General features: G+C 56.0%; 2 protein-coding genes across 12 annotated transcripts in view; one reads left to right on the forward strand and one right to left on the reverse strand.

Annotated features, from left to right (window-relative positions):
• Window positions 1–129: 129 nt before the first annotated feature.
• SH2D3A (SH2 domain containing 3A) lies at window positions 130–11,471 on the reverse strand. Of its 4 annotated transcripts, none has more exons than XM_045491762.1 (10): window positions 11,361–11,471; window positions 7,612–7,749; window positions 5,749–6,098; window positions 5,299–5,375; window positions 2,962–3,446; window positions 2,722–2,837; window positions 2,334–2,508; window positions 2,136–2,247; window positions 1,686–1,871; window positions 130–823 (listed from the first exon to the last, which is right to left on the reverse strand). In XM_045491762.1, the coding sequence occupies exons 2-10, from the start codon at window positions 7,678–7,680 to the stop codon at window positions 663–665; spliced, it is 1,731 nt and encodes a 576-aa protein (XP_045347718.1). In that variant the 5' UTR covers window positions 7,681–7,749; window positions 11,361–11,471; the 3' UTR covers window positions 130–662. The 4 variants fall into 4 exon arrangements, with proteins under 4 accessions (XP_045347718.1, XP_045347716.1, XP_045347717.1 ...); XM_045491760.1 differs by having other exon boundaries at window positions 2,722–2,867; XM_045491761.1 differs by lacking the exon at window positions 11,361–11,471 and adding an exon at window positions 8,777–8,826 and having other exon boundaries at window positions 2,722–2,867.
• Window positions 11,472–11,752: 281 nt separating this feature from the next.
• Window positions 11,753–15,267, forward strand: part of VAV1 (vav guanine nucleotide exchange factor 1) — a 50,328-nt gene continuing 46,813 nt past the window's right edge. For 5 of the 8 annotated variants that reach the window (XM_045491769.1, XM_045491774.1, XM_045491775.1 and 2 more), the window contains exon 1: window positions 13,961–14,259. In XM_045491769.1, coding sequence (XP_045347725.1) covers window positions 14,056–14,259 — 204 coding nt within the window. In that variant the 5' untranslated portion in view covers window positions 13,961–14,055. Of the gene's footprint in view, window positions 11,821–12,372; window positions 14,260–15,267 lie in introns of those variants that run through there. The other 3 variants (XM_045491770.1, XM_045491771.1, XM_045491772.1) reach the window with 3 other exon arrangements.

Below are 15,267 nucleotides of genomic sequence, written 5' to 3' on the forward strand. Positions count from 1 at the left end.
CTCCTTCCTGGCCACAGAGGGCATGAAGAAGGGGAAGTAAACTTGGGCAAACCTTGGACAAAACTTCCCCAGAGCTGGGTGCTTGTCTGTGACTTCAGTGTAGGGGGTAAAGCACCAAACGTCCTTGCCGTGTTTGCTCGTGGCAGCTTTACTGAGAAAAGGCAGTGTTGAACACCCACCGCGTGCCAGGCGTTCTCCACCCGTGATCCCTAAACTCCCGAGCTTTAATCACCATGACAACCCCCAGAAAGTACACGGCCTCACTTTTACGTTGAAGGCGGGCACAGAGAGGCTGAGCCATTTGCTAGAAGTCACACAGCTTTTAAAAAGCATTTGAACTCTGGCTTCCGACTAAGAGCTCTGCAAGTTCCCCTCCTATCAGAAGCCTCATGTTCACCATTTGTAGGTTACGTGTGGGGAGGTGGGGGCTGGGATAGGGGGTCCAGAGCCTCCAGACACCTGGGTCTTCTAGTTGGGGGGGGGGGGGGAGGAGGCCGTCCCTCACGCTAGGATTCATGTACACTTTTAGGGAGCAGGATGGGTTCTTGCAAATCTGGCCCCCACTTTCTGTGAGGCAGAATGGGTTTCCACTGCGATTGGCTGCGTGAGCAGCGTGGGGCAACTGCATGGGTGTCCCCGTGCGAAGAAGGGGGTCTGTGCTTTCAACCATCCGGCTCCAGGCGCTGTGAAAGGACATTGAGGACGCGCTGGAACTTCTCAAGACGTGCAGCTTGCGGTGCCCCCACGCCTCGGCTTCCCCAGAGCAGCCTTTGCACGAAGCCTGTGGTCAGGGCCTCCCTCAGCTGCGGGTTCGGACGGAATCCTGGGGGCGGGGCCAGGAGGGCTGGAGGCAGGGCCCAGGCTCCAGCCTTGCCCCTCCCTGCACCTGCCTTCTCCCAGGGGAACTTTCTCCCAGCAGGGACCTGGAGGGACTCTGTCCAGAAGCTCTGGGCAACTGGGCGGGGTTGGCGGGGAGGGGGCTCTCAGAGTCGCTGCAGGAATCGGGGTGGGGTGGCTAAGGAGCTCGGTGGAAACAAACTGCGCCAGGGTGCATGAGAGCAGTCTGTTCCAGGTGGGTGATGCTGGGGTGGGGGCTGGGAGGGGGCCTCGGGGCTGTGCCTGGAGGTGGAGCCGCCTGCGGGGGGGGGGCAAGATTTGGAGATTTGGAGTCTGGGCCACCCAGCACGGCACATTTTGGGGGATGTTGAGCCTTTTTGGAGAGAAGAGAGCTAAGGCGGCCAGGGAAAGCGGGAGTAACTCAGGTGGGGATTCTGGAGGCTGGGCCTCCCCCAGCACAGGAGGAATGGCTCTGAGCGCAGTGGGGGTGCTGTTCTACCCGACCGAAGGAAATGACTCATTTTGGAGAGGGCTAGGCATTATTGGGGGGATCGAGATCCTCTGGGGGCAGGGCCATGTCAGGTGGGAGCCGGGGACTGGGACTCCGTCCGTGGACGTGGCTCCGGGGCCTCTCTTGGGGTGGACAGCAATATTCCTGTCAACACTGTTGGCTCGGACGCGCGCGGCATTGGGGCGAGAACTCCCTGGGGGCCGGGTCGGCCCGGTTTGGGTGGGACTCCGGGAGGCGTGGCGGAAGGCTCTGGTCCCTGGCCGGGTAGGTTCTGGGGCACGCAGTTAGAGCATGCGGGGTGCTCGGAAAGTCCGGACGCGCTGGCAGGGGAGCTCACCTCGCAGGCGCCGGGCCGCCGCTTCGCGGAACTTGGGCGCGTCCTGAGCCATCTGACGCGCCCGGTGCAGAGTACGCAGCAGCCGCTCGCAGCTTTCGTCTAGCGGCCCCGGGAGTTCCTCGCCCTCCAGCAGGCGCACCGCGGGCACCACGTGCGGCAGCGCCACCTCGCCGGGGTCGCAGTGTCCTATGCGGGAAGGGCTCTGGGCTAGGCTTGGGGCAGAAGTGGGGTCTAGGGTGAAGAGGGTGGACCTAGAGTCTAGAGTCGAGGGACCCTAGAGTCTAGGTCCTCCTAGAGTCGAGGAGGACCCTCAGAAGCCCAGGAACACGAGTTCGAGCCTAACACAGAGCAACCGGGCCAGGGGCGTGGCCTAGGACTGGGGGCGGGGCCTAAAACTGGATTGGGATTGCGATTAAGGGTTGGTGTGGACCTCCGAGTGATGCCACTCACCGGCGCCCTCATCCAGCGCCCGCATCAGAGGCTTCAGCTCCTGCTCGAAGGCCAGCGCGGCCTCTGTGTGGCTCCTTCGGAGCTGGCGCCACGTGCGTTCCAACCGGGACACCTGGGGGAGGAGCCCTGAATATGCTTCCTCTTCCCTCTTCCCTGCACTCTTGCACTCAGGCTTCCTCATTTCCGCTCCCCACGCACCTGGGGCATGAGCAGGGCGCCCATGACCGCGGCCAGTCCAGGCAGGTCCCCCGCCGCCCCTGGCCCCAGAGCCAGTGCCAACTCCACGAGGCCCCGAAGGGTGGCCGCGCGCTCCTCCAGCGGGCCTGCGCAGCCCAGCACAGCCAGAGCCCCAGCCAGCGCCAGCGCCTCATGTCTGCGGGGGTGGAGGGCAAGGGTCTGGGGGCAGTAGGAGGTTTGTAACTCGGAGCTGAGGCGTGTGTGTGTGTGTGTGTGTGTGTGTGGGTGTGGGTGTGGGTGGGGGAGGGGGAGGGGGGGGGAGGCATGCCCACCCGTCTCACCTCCTCCCTGAGGGGCTGTAAATGGGGCGAGGTTTGAAGACCCTGGGGATTCCAGGCGGCTGGCTCACCTCTCCAGAAGTTCCAACCTCAAGCGATGCCCATGGGGAAGCGTGAGCAGCTCCAGGCCAGAGGCAACCCCCATGGCACCCCGCTGAGCCTTGGTCACTCCTAGAAGTCCTGTAGCCTGGGCAGCGGGAGTTAGTGGGGATGTCAACTGAGCAGAATGAGTATACGGGTTTGAGGTGCCGTTCGGCCTTGGCCTGGCTTCAGCCCCTGTCTAAGGAGGAGGGACCTGGTAGGTGACCCACCTGACAGTCCACCAATAATAGGTGGAGGGCAGTGCTCCCAGGATGGTGCTCCAGGAACAGGCCACGGAGAGTACTCAGGACTCTGGGTTCCAGGGGCCGATTCTGGGGGCCCAGCAGGCAGGAGGGGTTGTTAGGGGGGCAGAAAGAGACCTCAGCCTGTGGTCTTGCAAAACTTCTACTCTCTTCCTCCTCTTCCTCTTCAGCTTCCCACCATGGGGCCTCTGTCTCCGGGCTGCTGTGGCCAGGGGGTGTTCCTTGGGCACTGGGCACTCGGGGCACCAGCTCACAGTACGTTGGGGGGCGTCCAGACGCATCACGCAGCACCAGCGAGGGTGTTCGAGGCGGCTTGGTTGGTGCCTTGGCATGAAGCTGCCCATCGGAGGCCCGGAGGCTGTCAGCAACGGACCCCAGGGGAGCTGGGGTCTTTAGCAACACGGGGTCACTACCCATCCGAGGGAGGGCACACATGGGCATGGCTGAGGCTTCTAGGGGTCAAACAAGAGGGAGTGAAGGGGGTACACAGAGAAGATAGCTGGGTGGGGTGGGGGTGTTCCTGTGCTGCCGCCCTCTTGGTTCATGTAGTCAATAACTAGGTATCTTGGGGTGGGTTTGAACTTAAAAACTTCATTGATCTAAATGCGATACACTTACCAATGGCTTGAAAATGAACTCTCTTTGACACTTATGTATGAATTCTGAATACTATGGTTTAAACTTGAATTCTTTTGGTTTTGGCCCTCTGGTTAAAGATGGGAAGCACATACAAAACTAAAACAGAAACAATTCTTCAAAATTCACAAAACGACAAAAGCACCAAAGACACAGAGTTGATCAAACTTTCAAATGATGTCTTTTGTTAAGCTTCTGGCATGTCCACTTCTGAAGTTATTAGAACTTCAAGCTGCACCCAGACTTTTGGGAGGCTCTGTATTTGCCAAGCATATACGCAGACCCTCTTATATATAGGGGCTCAAAACCTTCCCATGGTTCTAGCTCACTCTGAGTAAAGGCCAAAGTTCTCACAGTAGCCAAAAAAGGCCCCTGCTATCTGAATCTCAGATGGTTCAGCTATACTCACCTCCTTTTGGCTGAATCAACAGTTCATACTCTTGTTTTGGCCCCAGGACCTTTGCACTGGCTCTTCCTACCTTTTTTTTTTTTTAAGTTTATTTATTTATTTTGAGAGACAGAGGGAGAGAGAGAATCCCAAGCAGGCTCCATGCTGTCAGCCCAGAGCCCGATGAAGGGCTTGAACTCACAAACCATGAGATCATGACCTGAACCGAAATCAAGAGTCGGATGCTTAACCGACTGAGACACCCAGACACCCCACTGGCTGTTCCTTCTCCCTGGGCCACTCTTACCTCCAGATAGTCACATCATTTCTTCCTTCACCACCTTCAAATCTTTCTCCACGGGGCCTGTCCGGACTACTATTAAAACTGTAATACTCTCATCCCTCTCCTCCCAATCTCCCTGTTTTACTTTTAAGTTTACCCCAACTTGACTCATTTTTGTTGTCAATGTCCATCTTCCTTTAATGGGATGCTGGCACCACCTGTGCAGAGATCTTTGTCTTTCTTTTTTTTTTTTTTATTTTTATTTTTATTTATTTTTTTATTTTTTAACATTTTATTTATTTTTGAGACAGAGCATGAATGGGGGAGGGGCAGAGAGAGAGGGAGACACAGAATCGGAAACAGGCTCCAGGCTCTGAGCCATCAGCCCAGAGCCTGACGCGGGGCTCGAACTCATGGAGCGCGAGATCGTGACCTGGCCGAAGTCGGACGCTTAACCGACTGCGCCACCCAGGCACCCCGAGATCTTTGTCTTTCTTGTTGAGTGATATATCTCAGCATTTAGCCCAGTGGCTGGCATGCAGTGAGGGCTCATGTTGAATGGGGGGAGGCAGGACAGATGGGACAGACAAGCCACAAGGAGAATCGTAGGTAGGACGGTTAGGGTCAGCTGCTTTGAGAAACCCAGTTAAATGAGAAGTCAGTCAGGAAAAGATTAGGGGAATGGGCTTTCCCATGGTGAGGATAGCAAGTGCAAAGATCCTGAGGCAGCAACAAGACGGTGTGGCTGGAGTGAGGAAGGGGTGTGGCAGGAGTTATTAGGTCAGCCACGGTCAGAGCGCACAGAGCTTCTGGGAATAATCATAAGCCCACATTTTAAAGCCCTCACAAAGTTCCTGTGTGTTTGTTAATCACCATGGCAATTTTGAAAGCATTATTGTCCCCATTTTCCAAGAGGTTAAGTCACTTGCCCAATATCACTCAGGCAGTGAGTGGCACAGCCATGTCTGAGCCATGTACTGTCCTGGTAGACCCTTACCTGGTCCACAGTGATCTTCTCTTGACCGCCCCATGTGCTCCAGCCCTGCAGGCTGACTGTCACTCCACTTTCTAGTCCTGGGGGACAGAGATGAGGGAGACGTGTAGTCCCACCCTGAGCAGGGCAGCCCCCACTGATGCCCAGAAAACCCTATATCCACTCATTCAGGATCAGTGGACCTCAACCAGGATATCCTACCCACAGGGGACACTTCTCAGTGTCAGGAGACATTTTTCTTCGTTGTGGCAACTAGGGGGTGGGGTGGAGAAGATTCCACGGGCACCCTGTAGACAGAGGCCAGGGATGCTGTTCAACATCCTACGATGCACAGGACAACCCCCCCCAGGCAAGAAGTGATCCGGCCCTAAATGTCAATAGCGGTTAGTGCCCAGGTAGAGGAACTCTGGGGGGAACTGGATGTCATCTGAGAAGCAGGGAGCCTGTGATTACCTGGGCAACTCTGTCAGAGCTGGGCTGCCTCGGAGGGTGTCCTCACTAAAGCTGCGTCGAATAGGTCCTTGCCGTATCACGGGTCTGGAGGCCACAGCCCCGGTGGCCTGGGAGAGCGGACGTTGCCCGGTCGCATAGCTGAGAACCAGGGAGGTCAGGCTTGGGAAACGCTCATCCTCCAGCTGAAAGAGCGCTGTGGGTCGGCCTGGTCGGGGACGCAGGGCCACACGGAGCACCTCAAAGTGCAGGGCTGAGCCCTGCCAGCGGCAGGAGATCACTGGGTGGCCCCCGCGGGACCCGGAGGCACGAACCAAGAAGTCTCCATCTTGCCGAAGGAGGGCCTCAGCCTTCTGGGGAAGGAGGACAGGGGGCAGGGGGCTTAGGCATGAGCCCAGATCAGCAATTAATGGTGATGCCTCACCCCCAGCCCCCACCCAAGAAAAGCCACCCCAGGGATGGGGTAGCTTTACACCAAACCATCCCCCCCCCCTTTTCTCAGGGGCACCCCTCTGGAGTACAGTTCCCAGGCTCCTTTGCAGCTTGTCATCATTCGATATGATCTGGCCAATAGGAGGAGGGCAGAAGGTGCAGCTGGGAACGTCCAGACCTGGCTCACAAGACCCTCCTGCACAATCCTGCAGGTTCCGGCCCCTACGTGTCAGGGGATGTCCCCAAAGCCCTGGTGGAAGGAGGAGCCTCAAGATGGAAAGAGCCCGGATCCTGACCGATTTCTGGAGCTCCGCACTCCCCACTCCTCAACCACCTCCTAGTGCTGGCTGACATTGACCGAAGCAGCTTTCGACCTGAGTAAATGCACTAGGCTTGGTACACAAACGTGGCTTCGAACAAAAATGCCATGAGCTGGATCCTTCCAAACTGACTGTGGCCTGGAAATCCTCCTTTATTAAAAGTTTTAAGCAGTCTTATGCCAGCCATGGTGGCTGGTACCACAATAGGGGCTGGGGGCCATGACACCAGAGGGGGAGGCAAAGCAGAGTTGGGGACAGGGGCTGGGGACTGAACGATAAATACGGTGGACGCACATATAGCCCTTACTATGTATCAGGCTACATGCTGTAGGCATATGAACTCATTTAATCCTTTACCAAGGTTAAGCAGTAGATACCATTACTCCCATTTCACATATGGGGAAACTGAGGCCCAGACAGGTCAAATACCTAGCTCAAGGTCACACAGCTGGGGTTTTGAATCCAGGAGGTCTGGCTCCAGGGTGTGGCATTTTAACCACTAAGCGATACTGACTCTCACAATTTGACTGGATGCCCAGGGTCCCAGGACTCCCGAGGGTGACAAAGGAGTTGGGGATGAGGGTTGGGGAGACTTGGGTTGAGAGGGAGATGCTGTGACTGCTCAATACTGATTGAGCACTCACTGTGTGCCAGGACCTGTCCTAGACCCTGGAGACACAGGGATGAGTGAGACCAAGGCCCTGCCCTGCGCCGTCTGGTGGGCAAGATACACGAGAGGCAAGCACACGTGAATTGTCCAAGAGTAATCAATGAAGGTAATAAAAGAGGGAAATGGGGTCTTGGTGGCCGCAGGTACTCGGGACCCAGAGGGAAAGACAAGCAAAGCCAAGGAGTCGGACTGGGGGCGGTGGCATTAGGACCCACTTAATCTCTGTCACCCCTTGTCCATACCATCCCAGAGAAAATGGTCATTTACGTGTAAGGAGTGGCATGATACCAACCAAACTTCAAGACAGTCCCCAGACCCTCAGCCACCTCTTCCAATAGACCTTGACCATAAGTCCCTCATCCAGGACCCAGGAATCCCCAGCAAGTCAGGGCGGGAGAGGCTCCCCATCAGACGGTCCTGAGGCTCTGTAGGAAGCAGAGGTACCTGACGGGACAGGGGGCCGTGGTACCAGGGCTGGCTGGCGAAGTCTTCTCCATCCTGTGGCACCTGCATGGAGCTCTTGGGGGCAGAGGGTTACAAGGGCTGAACTCTGTACTTGCAACAGTCCTCAGTCTTCCACATCTGTAAAATGGGAATAATTATTCCTTCCTCTTAAACTTCCTTAGTGGCCAGGTCAGCCCTTCCATGGTCCTCAAACCTTACAATGCAACTCTCTCTCTCTGTATATATATATAATATAGCCATATTCTAAATTAAACAAGTTATTCAGTCAAAAAAAAAAATATATATATATATATACACACACACACACAGCAGATTTTGTTTATATATGTGTATGTATATATATATGTGTGTACATATATGTATACATATATATATAGTAGATACATATAATTGGGCTATGATTAAGATTAACTTAGAATTGGCTGTGATCTCATGCAAACAGTTGTGCATTCACTGGTTATCTTGCAAAGGGAGAAGACCTAGACATTGCCTTCAAATGTAATGCAATTTTTCTTTTCTTTTTTTTTTTTTTTTAATTTTTTTTTTCAACGTTTATTTATTTTTGGGACAGAGAGAGACAGAGCATGAACGGGGGAGGGGCAGAGAGAGAGGGAGACACAGAATCGGAAACAGGCTCCAGGCTCTGAGCCATCAGCCCAGAGCCCGACGCGGGGCTCGAACTCACAGACCGCGAGATCGTGACCTGGCTGAAGTCCGACGCTTAACCGACTGCGCCACCCAGGCGCCCCAAGTAATGCAATTTTTAAAGAATGTTTGTTTGTTTGTTTTGAGAGAGAGAGAGAGTGCGTGAGCAGGGGAGGGGCAGAGAGAGAGGGAGAGAGAGAATCCCAAGCAGGCTCTGCACTATCAGCTTGGAGCCCAAGGCGGGGCTCGATCCAGGAACTGAACCGTGAGATCATGCCCTGAGCCGAAACCAAGAATCTGATGCTTAACTTATGCAGATGACATTTTACAGAAATGTCATTAACTATTTCACTCAAACTAATATCTATGGGGCACTCACTGTGTGCCAGGTACATACTCTAGGCACTAGAGGCCCAGCAGGAACTAGACAGGGGCATCCTTGGGGAGTTGCCGTTCTAGTGGGGCAGAGAGCAACTAAGAAAACAAGTAAGTAGGGCACCTGGGTGGCTCAGTTGGTTAGGCGTCCGACTTCGGCTCAGGGCATGATCTCGCGGTTTGTGAGTTCGAGCCCCACATCGGGCTCTGTGCTGACGGCTCAGAGCCTGGAGCCTGCTTCGGATTCTGTGTCTCCCTCTCTCTCTGCCCCTCCCCGACATGCATTCTCTCTCTCTCTCTCTCTCTCTCTCTTTCTCTCAAAAATAAATAAACATTAAAAAAATATTTTAAAGAAAATAAATAAGTAGATGACGGAGTAGATAGATTACAAAGAGATAAGCAGAAAAATAAAGCCAGGGATGGGATACGAAGTTACAAGGGGTGGAGATAAGATTTTCCATAGGGTGGCCTGGGAGGGTCTCAATTAGTACCAACTGGGAGGATTTTGAGGGAGCGAGCCAGGTGAAAGAACATTCCAGGCCAGAGGGAATCTATGTTATTAATCTATAGCTTCTTAGCCATCTATGTGCACACTCAAGAATTCTTACGATGTAGGAACATCTGACCCATACATGGCTTTCCCATGTCACACCATTTTAAAAAACTTTATGTATGCATTCTTGTATTCTGCAAGAGAGAGAGAGAGAGTGAATGTGAGCGGGAGAGGGGCAGAGGGAGAGAGAGAAACTTAAGCAGGCTCCACACCCAACATGGAGCTGGACGCAGGGCTCAATCTCATGACTGCGAGATCATGACCTGAGCTGAAATCAAGAGTCACCCACTAAGCCACCCAGGTGCCCCTTAAATTTTATTATTATTATTATTGTTGTTGTTGTCGTTATTATTATCTTTACACCCAATGTGGGGCTCGAACTCACGACCCTGAGATCAACAACTGCACACTCCTCTGACCGAGCTGGCCAGGCCCCTCTCCAACATAATACCATTTTCAAGGACAATAAAACGTCACATTTTGTAGAAATGTCAGCAAACAGCAATTTTGCCTTTGCAGATTCTTACATTTTGGAGCCCATACGCTTTGTTATTCTTGTGGCCAAATTTAGGTCTCTGACATTTTGGGGCTCCCTTGATATTGTGCAGGCCTCAGGCTCTGTGTGTCTGGAGTCTGGTGGAGAAAACCTGCTCTGGGTGGGAGGGAAGCGGGCGGTCTGCTTCTCACTGCCTCCACCCCTAAGGTCTCCTGCGCCTGGCTGTGCAGGGAAGTAGCATCAGGATTCTCGTTTCCTGAGTCAGCAAGGCGGAGGGCCAGAACCGGGCAGGAAGTTCCCAGACCTGCCCCAGGTGGCTTTGGGGTGGGGAGCTGGGCAGGGAGCTGGCTCCAGGTGTTGCATACCTGAAACGCCAGGTGTGCCTCCTGGATGCCTGTGTACTTCCTGTTTGTCAGCTGGGCCAGGCCAACCTCTGTCTCGACTCCCCTAGCCTCGGCTCCCTCTATCTTGTGCCCTCTTTAGCGGGCATGCAGGTGGGTCACCGACAAGGCTCTGGCTAGTTTGGTGGAGGGGAGCTGGGATGAGGGAGGAGCTCAGGGTGGGCACAGGTCAGACTCAGGGCCACTAAGTCATCCTCCTGCCCTTCATCCTTTGGAATAATTTCTGGATATTTGGGCAGGGGAGAGAAGGGAGCAGAATCAGGAAGAGGGTGGGGTAGGGTCAACCATGGGGAAGGGAAGAGGGCTATTCATGCCCTACAGACCACGCCCGTGTGCACACATATGCAGGGGGGCAGCCCCCTACACACAGACACATGGACACAGATAGACATGGGTACTCAAACTTGACATGGAGCAAACGCTGATTGGCTGAGCACTTACTGTCTTCAGGACCTGTTCTAGACCCGGGAGATACAGTGATGAATGCGACTAAGGCCCTGCCAGGTGCTGCCTCGCGGGCAAGTCACACAGCAAACAGCACACAAATGAACGAAGAAGACAATGTCTAAGAATAATCACTGACAAAACAGGAACGTGGGATAAAGAAGGTTGGAGGAGGCAGCTACTGTAAATAGTGTATAATCAGGCAGCTTTCTCCCTCCACGGAGGGACTTTGGAGCTGAGATCTCAGTAAAGGGAAGGAGACAGTTACACAAAGGTTTGGAAAAAGGGCAGTCAAGGTGGTGGGGGCCGGGAGAGCGGGGTGCAAAGGCCTGGGGGTGAGATGGAGCTTACTTCTAACATTTTACACCATCAAGGAGGCCACTGTGGCTGAAACGCACTGAGCAACCAGCTAAGTGGAGAGCGGCGAGGTCGACAGGCGTGAGACCATTCTGGTGGACCCGGAGTTTTCATCTTAGTGGGATGCAGTGGGGGTTAAAGAAGGGTTTTAAATGAGAGAGGGCGCGATCTGGTTTGTGCTTTAAAAAGATTGCTCAGGCAAAGCGGCAGCCTGGAGGCTTTCCGTGTTCCACAGGTAACACGCTTATAGGAGCACTTTCAGGTACGTCCAGGTACACGGTCACGCGTGACGCACAGCGACCCAATCAGGCACTCGGCGACCCCTTCTATGTCCTCGGCTGCTCGGGGACCGACACCCCGACCTTCCCTTCCGGCCGGGGGCCCCACCTGGAAAAGAGAGGACTCTTCCACCCCAATAATCCCCTGATTCCGGATGTACCTGCGTCCCCTCACTCACCTGGGCCGGGACCCGCGGAGCTGGCGAGAAGCTGGGGCCGGGGCGAAGCCTAAAGCTCTGCGGCTCCGGGCCCCTCCCTCCCCGCCCCAGCGGGCCCAACCTTCTCCGGCCGCGCCCGGCGGGAACCGAGCCCATTCACCTGGCCCCGCCCCCGAGGACCCCGCCTCCAACGGTAGCCTTCCAGGCTCTGGCCCCGCCCCTGCGCCCCGTCCCACCCCTTCAGAGGCGTTCCTGGCGCTAACCACTCCCCCTTCGGAGAGAACCTCGCTCCCATAAACCACGCCCCCTTGGGAACGCCGTCCACCGCATGCAGGGGGCCCCGCAGCCTGGGGCGTCGCTCCGCCCCCAGGAGCTGGCCACGCCCACACGCTCTTTTTCCCTCTCTCAGTCCCGCCCTTAGAGCTCCGCTCCTCTCTTCCCCGCAGGCTGGTCCCAAGTATCCCTGACCCCTAGGGACGTGGTAAGGGCTGTCTCTCTCCTCGCCTCCCAGGGGCCCGCGCGGGGACAGGCCGGCCCTTTACGGGCTCACTCTAAGCGCGGGGGCGACGGCTGCTGTGACGTAGAGAGAGGTGCGCTTCCTCCAGACCGTCCCCCTGGGTTTCCCGGAAGGGAACTCCAGTGGGTGTCGGGTTTTGTGGAGACAGATGCGGGAAAACACGACAGCCTCCACCAGTAACAGCACGAGGGGAGAGGAGCTCGCCTCTGGGGGCTCATGGGGGGGAGACATTCAGGTGGTTTCCCTGGTGGGAGGAAGGAGGTGGGAGGGGGGCTTCCATCGTGATGCTTGGAGCAAGCAAGGAAAGATTTGGAACAAGAGGAGGGACGCTCTAGCCACGTTTATTGAGAGCTCACAATAATAGCAGTTTTGAAAGCACTAGCCGCAACTAACACTTACTGAGCGCTTACTGTATGCCAGGACTGTTCTGCTTGCCTGACCTGCTTCAACGCGTTTAATTTTCACATACACCTGTCAGTGAAGGAGGTACTAATTTTCATCAACCCCATTTTCCAGATGCAGAAACTGAGGCGCGAGGCAGCCAAGCCATTTGCCCAGGTTGACCCGGCTTGCGAGTGGCGGAGGTGGGATTCATACCCCGAGCCCTGGAGCGCCATCCTGTCCTCCTCGCTTTCATCCGTGCAGCCCAGCCCCACCATCTCCGATCCCTACCATAAATTCTAAACGGTGAAGGTGACCATCACCCATTTTACAGATGAGGAAATTGAGACGTAGAGCGCCAAGGACGCTTGGGGATCAAAAGTTTCGGTGCCTGCGGGATCGCAAAGCTGGTGATTTCCAGGCTTGGCTTCCCCCTCAGCGAAATGTGGAAGAGACTCGAGGCTGCGGAGGAGGAGCTGAGGGGAGTGTTTTTTCCTTGACCCCCTCCCGCCTAGTTTCGGTGCAGAGAGTAGAGCGGGGCGGGGGGTGGTTGTCCAGTGTGGGAGTCTAGCGCCCCCTAGTGGTTGGAAGAATTAAAAAAAAAGAAAATCTGAGGGGCGTGCCTGTGAGATGGGCGGGAGAGGGGAGTCGAGTTTACTCAGAGAGACCTTGTGGACGAGATGTTTTCAGGTAGAGATAAGGGCTACGAAGATGGTAAGTGTTTGGTAAACGAATAGACTAACGGACAACACCATCGATGTCTACAAGGAAAAAGATGGTGGGGGCCAGGGACATGGCAGTATATGGATGAGCTTGAGATAAACGTCAGAGGTGGAGCCAAAAAAAAAAAAAAAAAAAAAGAAAAGAAAAAAAGCTTCCGTGGGAACAAATGAGACACACATTTCTAAATAGACAACAAAGAAACAAGTGTATAAAATGTCAGGTTTGTCGGATGGTGGTCAGGGCTTAACGCGGGGAAGTGGGAAAGAAAGGCTGTGATTTAAAATGGAGAGATTTGGGAAGATTTCCTAAGAGGGTGACATGGAGTAAAGAACTGCTGGGGCCAGGGAGCTAGCCATGAAGTTGCTTGCCTAAGGCAGGGGGAGCAGCATGTGCAAAGGCCCTGTGGCAGGATTTGGAGGCAAAATTCTGCGGTGGCCTCATGTGTTGGAGAAACAGTGAGGAGGCCTGCGTGGCCGGGGCAGGCTGAGTGAGGGAAAGTGGTGAGTGGGAGACATGAGGGCAAGGAGGGGTACAGGGATGTGTCATGTGGGGCCTCGTCGGCTGCAGGGAGGTGGGCTGTAAGAAGGGGGGCATCACGACTTCACCCGGGTGCTCACAGGTGTGCTCCTCTGTGGGGAGGATAGACTGTGTGAGGGGGGGGGGGGCAGGTGGGGAGCCTGGGGACCAGGGTGGAGGGGGAATGTGTTGATTCAAGCTAGGATGTTGGGGGGGCCAAGCCAGAGTGGAGGCAGAAGAGAGAGGGTTCAGAAGAGAGCAGATTTTGAGTATTTTGCCCCGGGGGGGTACTGCTCGTGGGTTGGATGAGGCGGAAGGCATCAGGCCTCAGGAGCTCCAGCAGCAGCCCCCCACCCCTAGGTGCGCTGTGTTGAGCGGGAAAAGAGTCCTGTACCGGGGAGGCCGGACTGCTGATGCTCCCGCCTCTCCCCGCCCCGCCCCCCCCCTGGCGGCTCCTCCTCCTCTACCCCCTCCGGGGCGACAGTTACAGGCAAAGAGGAAGTGGTAGCCGGCTAGCATAGGCAGGCAGGCAGGCGGTGGAGGCCGCGAGGGCGCGGGCCGCCCGGCGAGGCAGCAACCATGGAGCTGTGGCGCCAGTGCACCCACTGGCTGATACAGTGCCGGGTGCTGCCCCCCAGCCACCGCGTGACCTGGGACGGGGCCCAGGTGTGCGAGCTGGCACAGGCCCTGCGGGATGGCGTCCTTCTGTGCCAGCTGCTCAACAACCTGCTGCCCCACGCCATCAACCTGCGTGAGGTCAACCTGCGCCCCCAGATGTCTCAGGTGAGCCGAGGGCTGGGAGTGGGGGGGGGGGTGCACCCTGGGCTGGCACCGGGAGGGGTAAGGCACTGAAACTCTGGGCTTGGGACGTGGAAGGGAATATATTCCCAGCTCTGGGGCTGGCGTGGAGGGGAGGATGGGGGGCGGCTGGAGGGGGCGGTAAACTCCGAGATTCTGGGGTATTTCAGCCAAGGTTAACAGCAGTGGGTTAACAGGCTCCGAGTTAGTGCACGTCCAGGCTGAGAACTAGCAAACTCGGGGTTAACGCTCTCGGGTCCCGGACTGAGTCCACTGAGGTTCAAGCCCCAGGTGGGGCTGTGTGGGGGTTATTGAGGGACACCTGGGAACCCCCAGGTGTCCAATGGGGTGCCTGAGGTTTTGGCCTCCTTTGACATCCCCCCCACTTCTGCCTATGGGGGAGGGGCCTCCACCAACTTCTTCCCCCACATGTGTCTCCTCCTCCCAGGCCTGGGCCCCTTCCTTCCCCTCACATCTTCTTCCCCTTCACTTCCTGCCTGGGCCTGGGGCGTGTGGGGGCGCATGGGGTGGGTGGGGGGCTGTGGGCCCCTGGGCTCTGGTCTTCTTAGCTCTCTCCATCCCTAGGTGGCATTGAGAAAAGCCCCTGGTCCTGAGCCCGAGAGTGGATCCTGGGGTCTTGGAGCCTAGAAACAGCTGCCCTTTCTCTGTAGGGCTTTCTGCAAGGGCCCAGGTCCGGGGAGGGTGGATGGACTGAGCTGGCCCTGCCAGGCTCAGGAAACATATTCAAATCCCTATTTGAATGTGGTGGGGGTGGAGGAGATAACGTGACTGGGGCCACTGTCTGTAGCACCTTCTCTGGGCCGCCGTGGTCTCCTGGGTGCAGGGTGGATGGAGGCCGTGCGTGCTGGGGTCTGGGGGCTCTGGTTGCCTCACCTGCCCTGGGAGTCTGAGGGGACCCTGGCCTCTGGCCCTCGGGCTCCACTCTGGAATGAAAGCTTTGCGCCGGGATCTGTGCATTGTTTCATTGTTCTG

This window comes from Leopardus geoffroyi, chromosome A2 (genome assembly GCF_018350155.1).
Source record: "Leopardus geoffroyi isolate Oge1 chromosome A2, O.geoffroyi_Oge1_pat1.0, whole genome shotgun sequence".
In the NCBI taxonomy this organism is placed as follows: domain Eukaryota; kingdom Metazoa; phylum Chordata; class Mammalia; order Carnivora; family Felidae; genus Leopardus; species Leopardus geoffroyi.

Coding starts and splice junctions, on each gene's coding strand:
- SH2D3A (XM_045491760.1), bottom strand. CDS start 7,680: ATGCAGGTGCCACAGGATGGAGAAGACTTCGCCAGCCAGCCCTGGTAC. Junction 5,376..5,748: donor GCTCTGACAGAGTTGCCCAG/GTAATCACAGGC, acceptor TCTGTCCCCCAG/GACTAGAAAGTGGAGTGACA. Junction 3,447..5,298: donor AGAAGATCACTGTGGACCAG/GTAAGGGTCTAC, acceptor TTTGACCCCTAG/AAGCCTCAGCCATGCCCATG.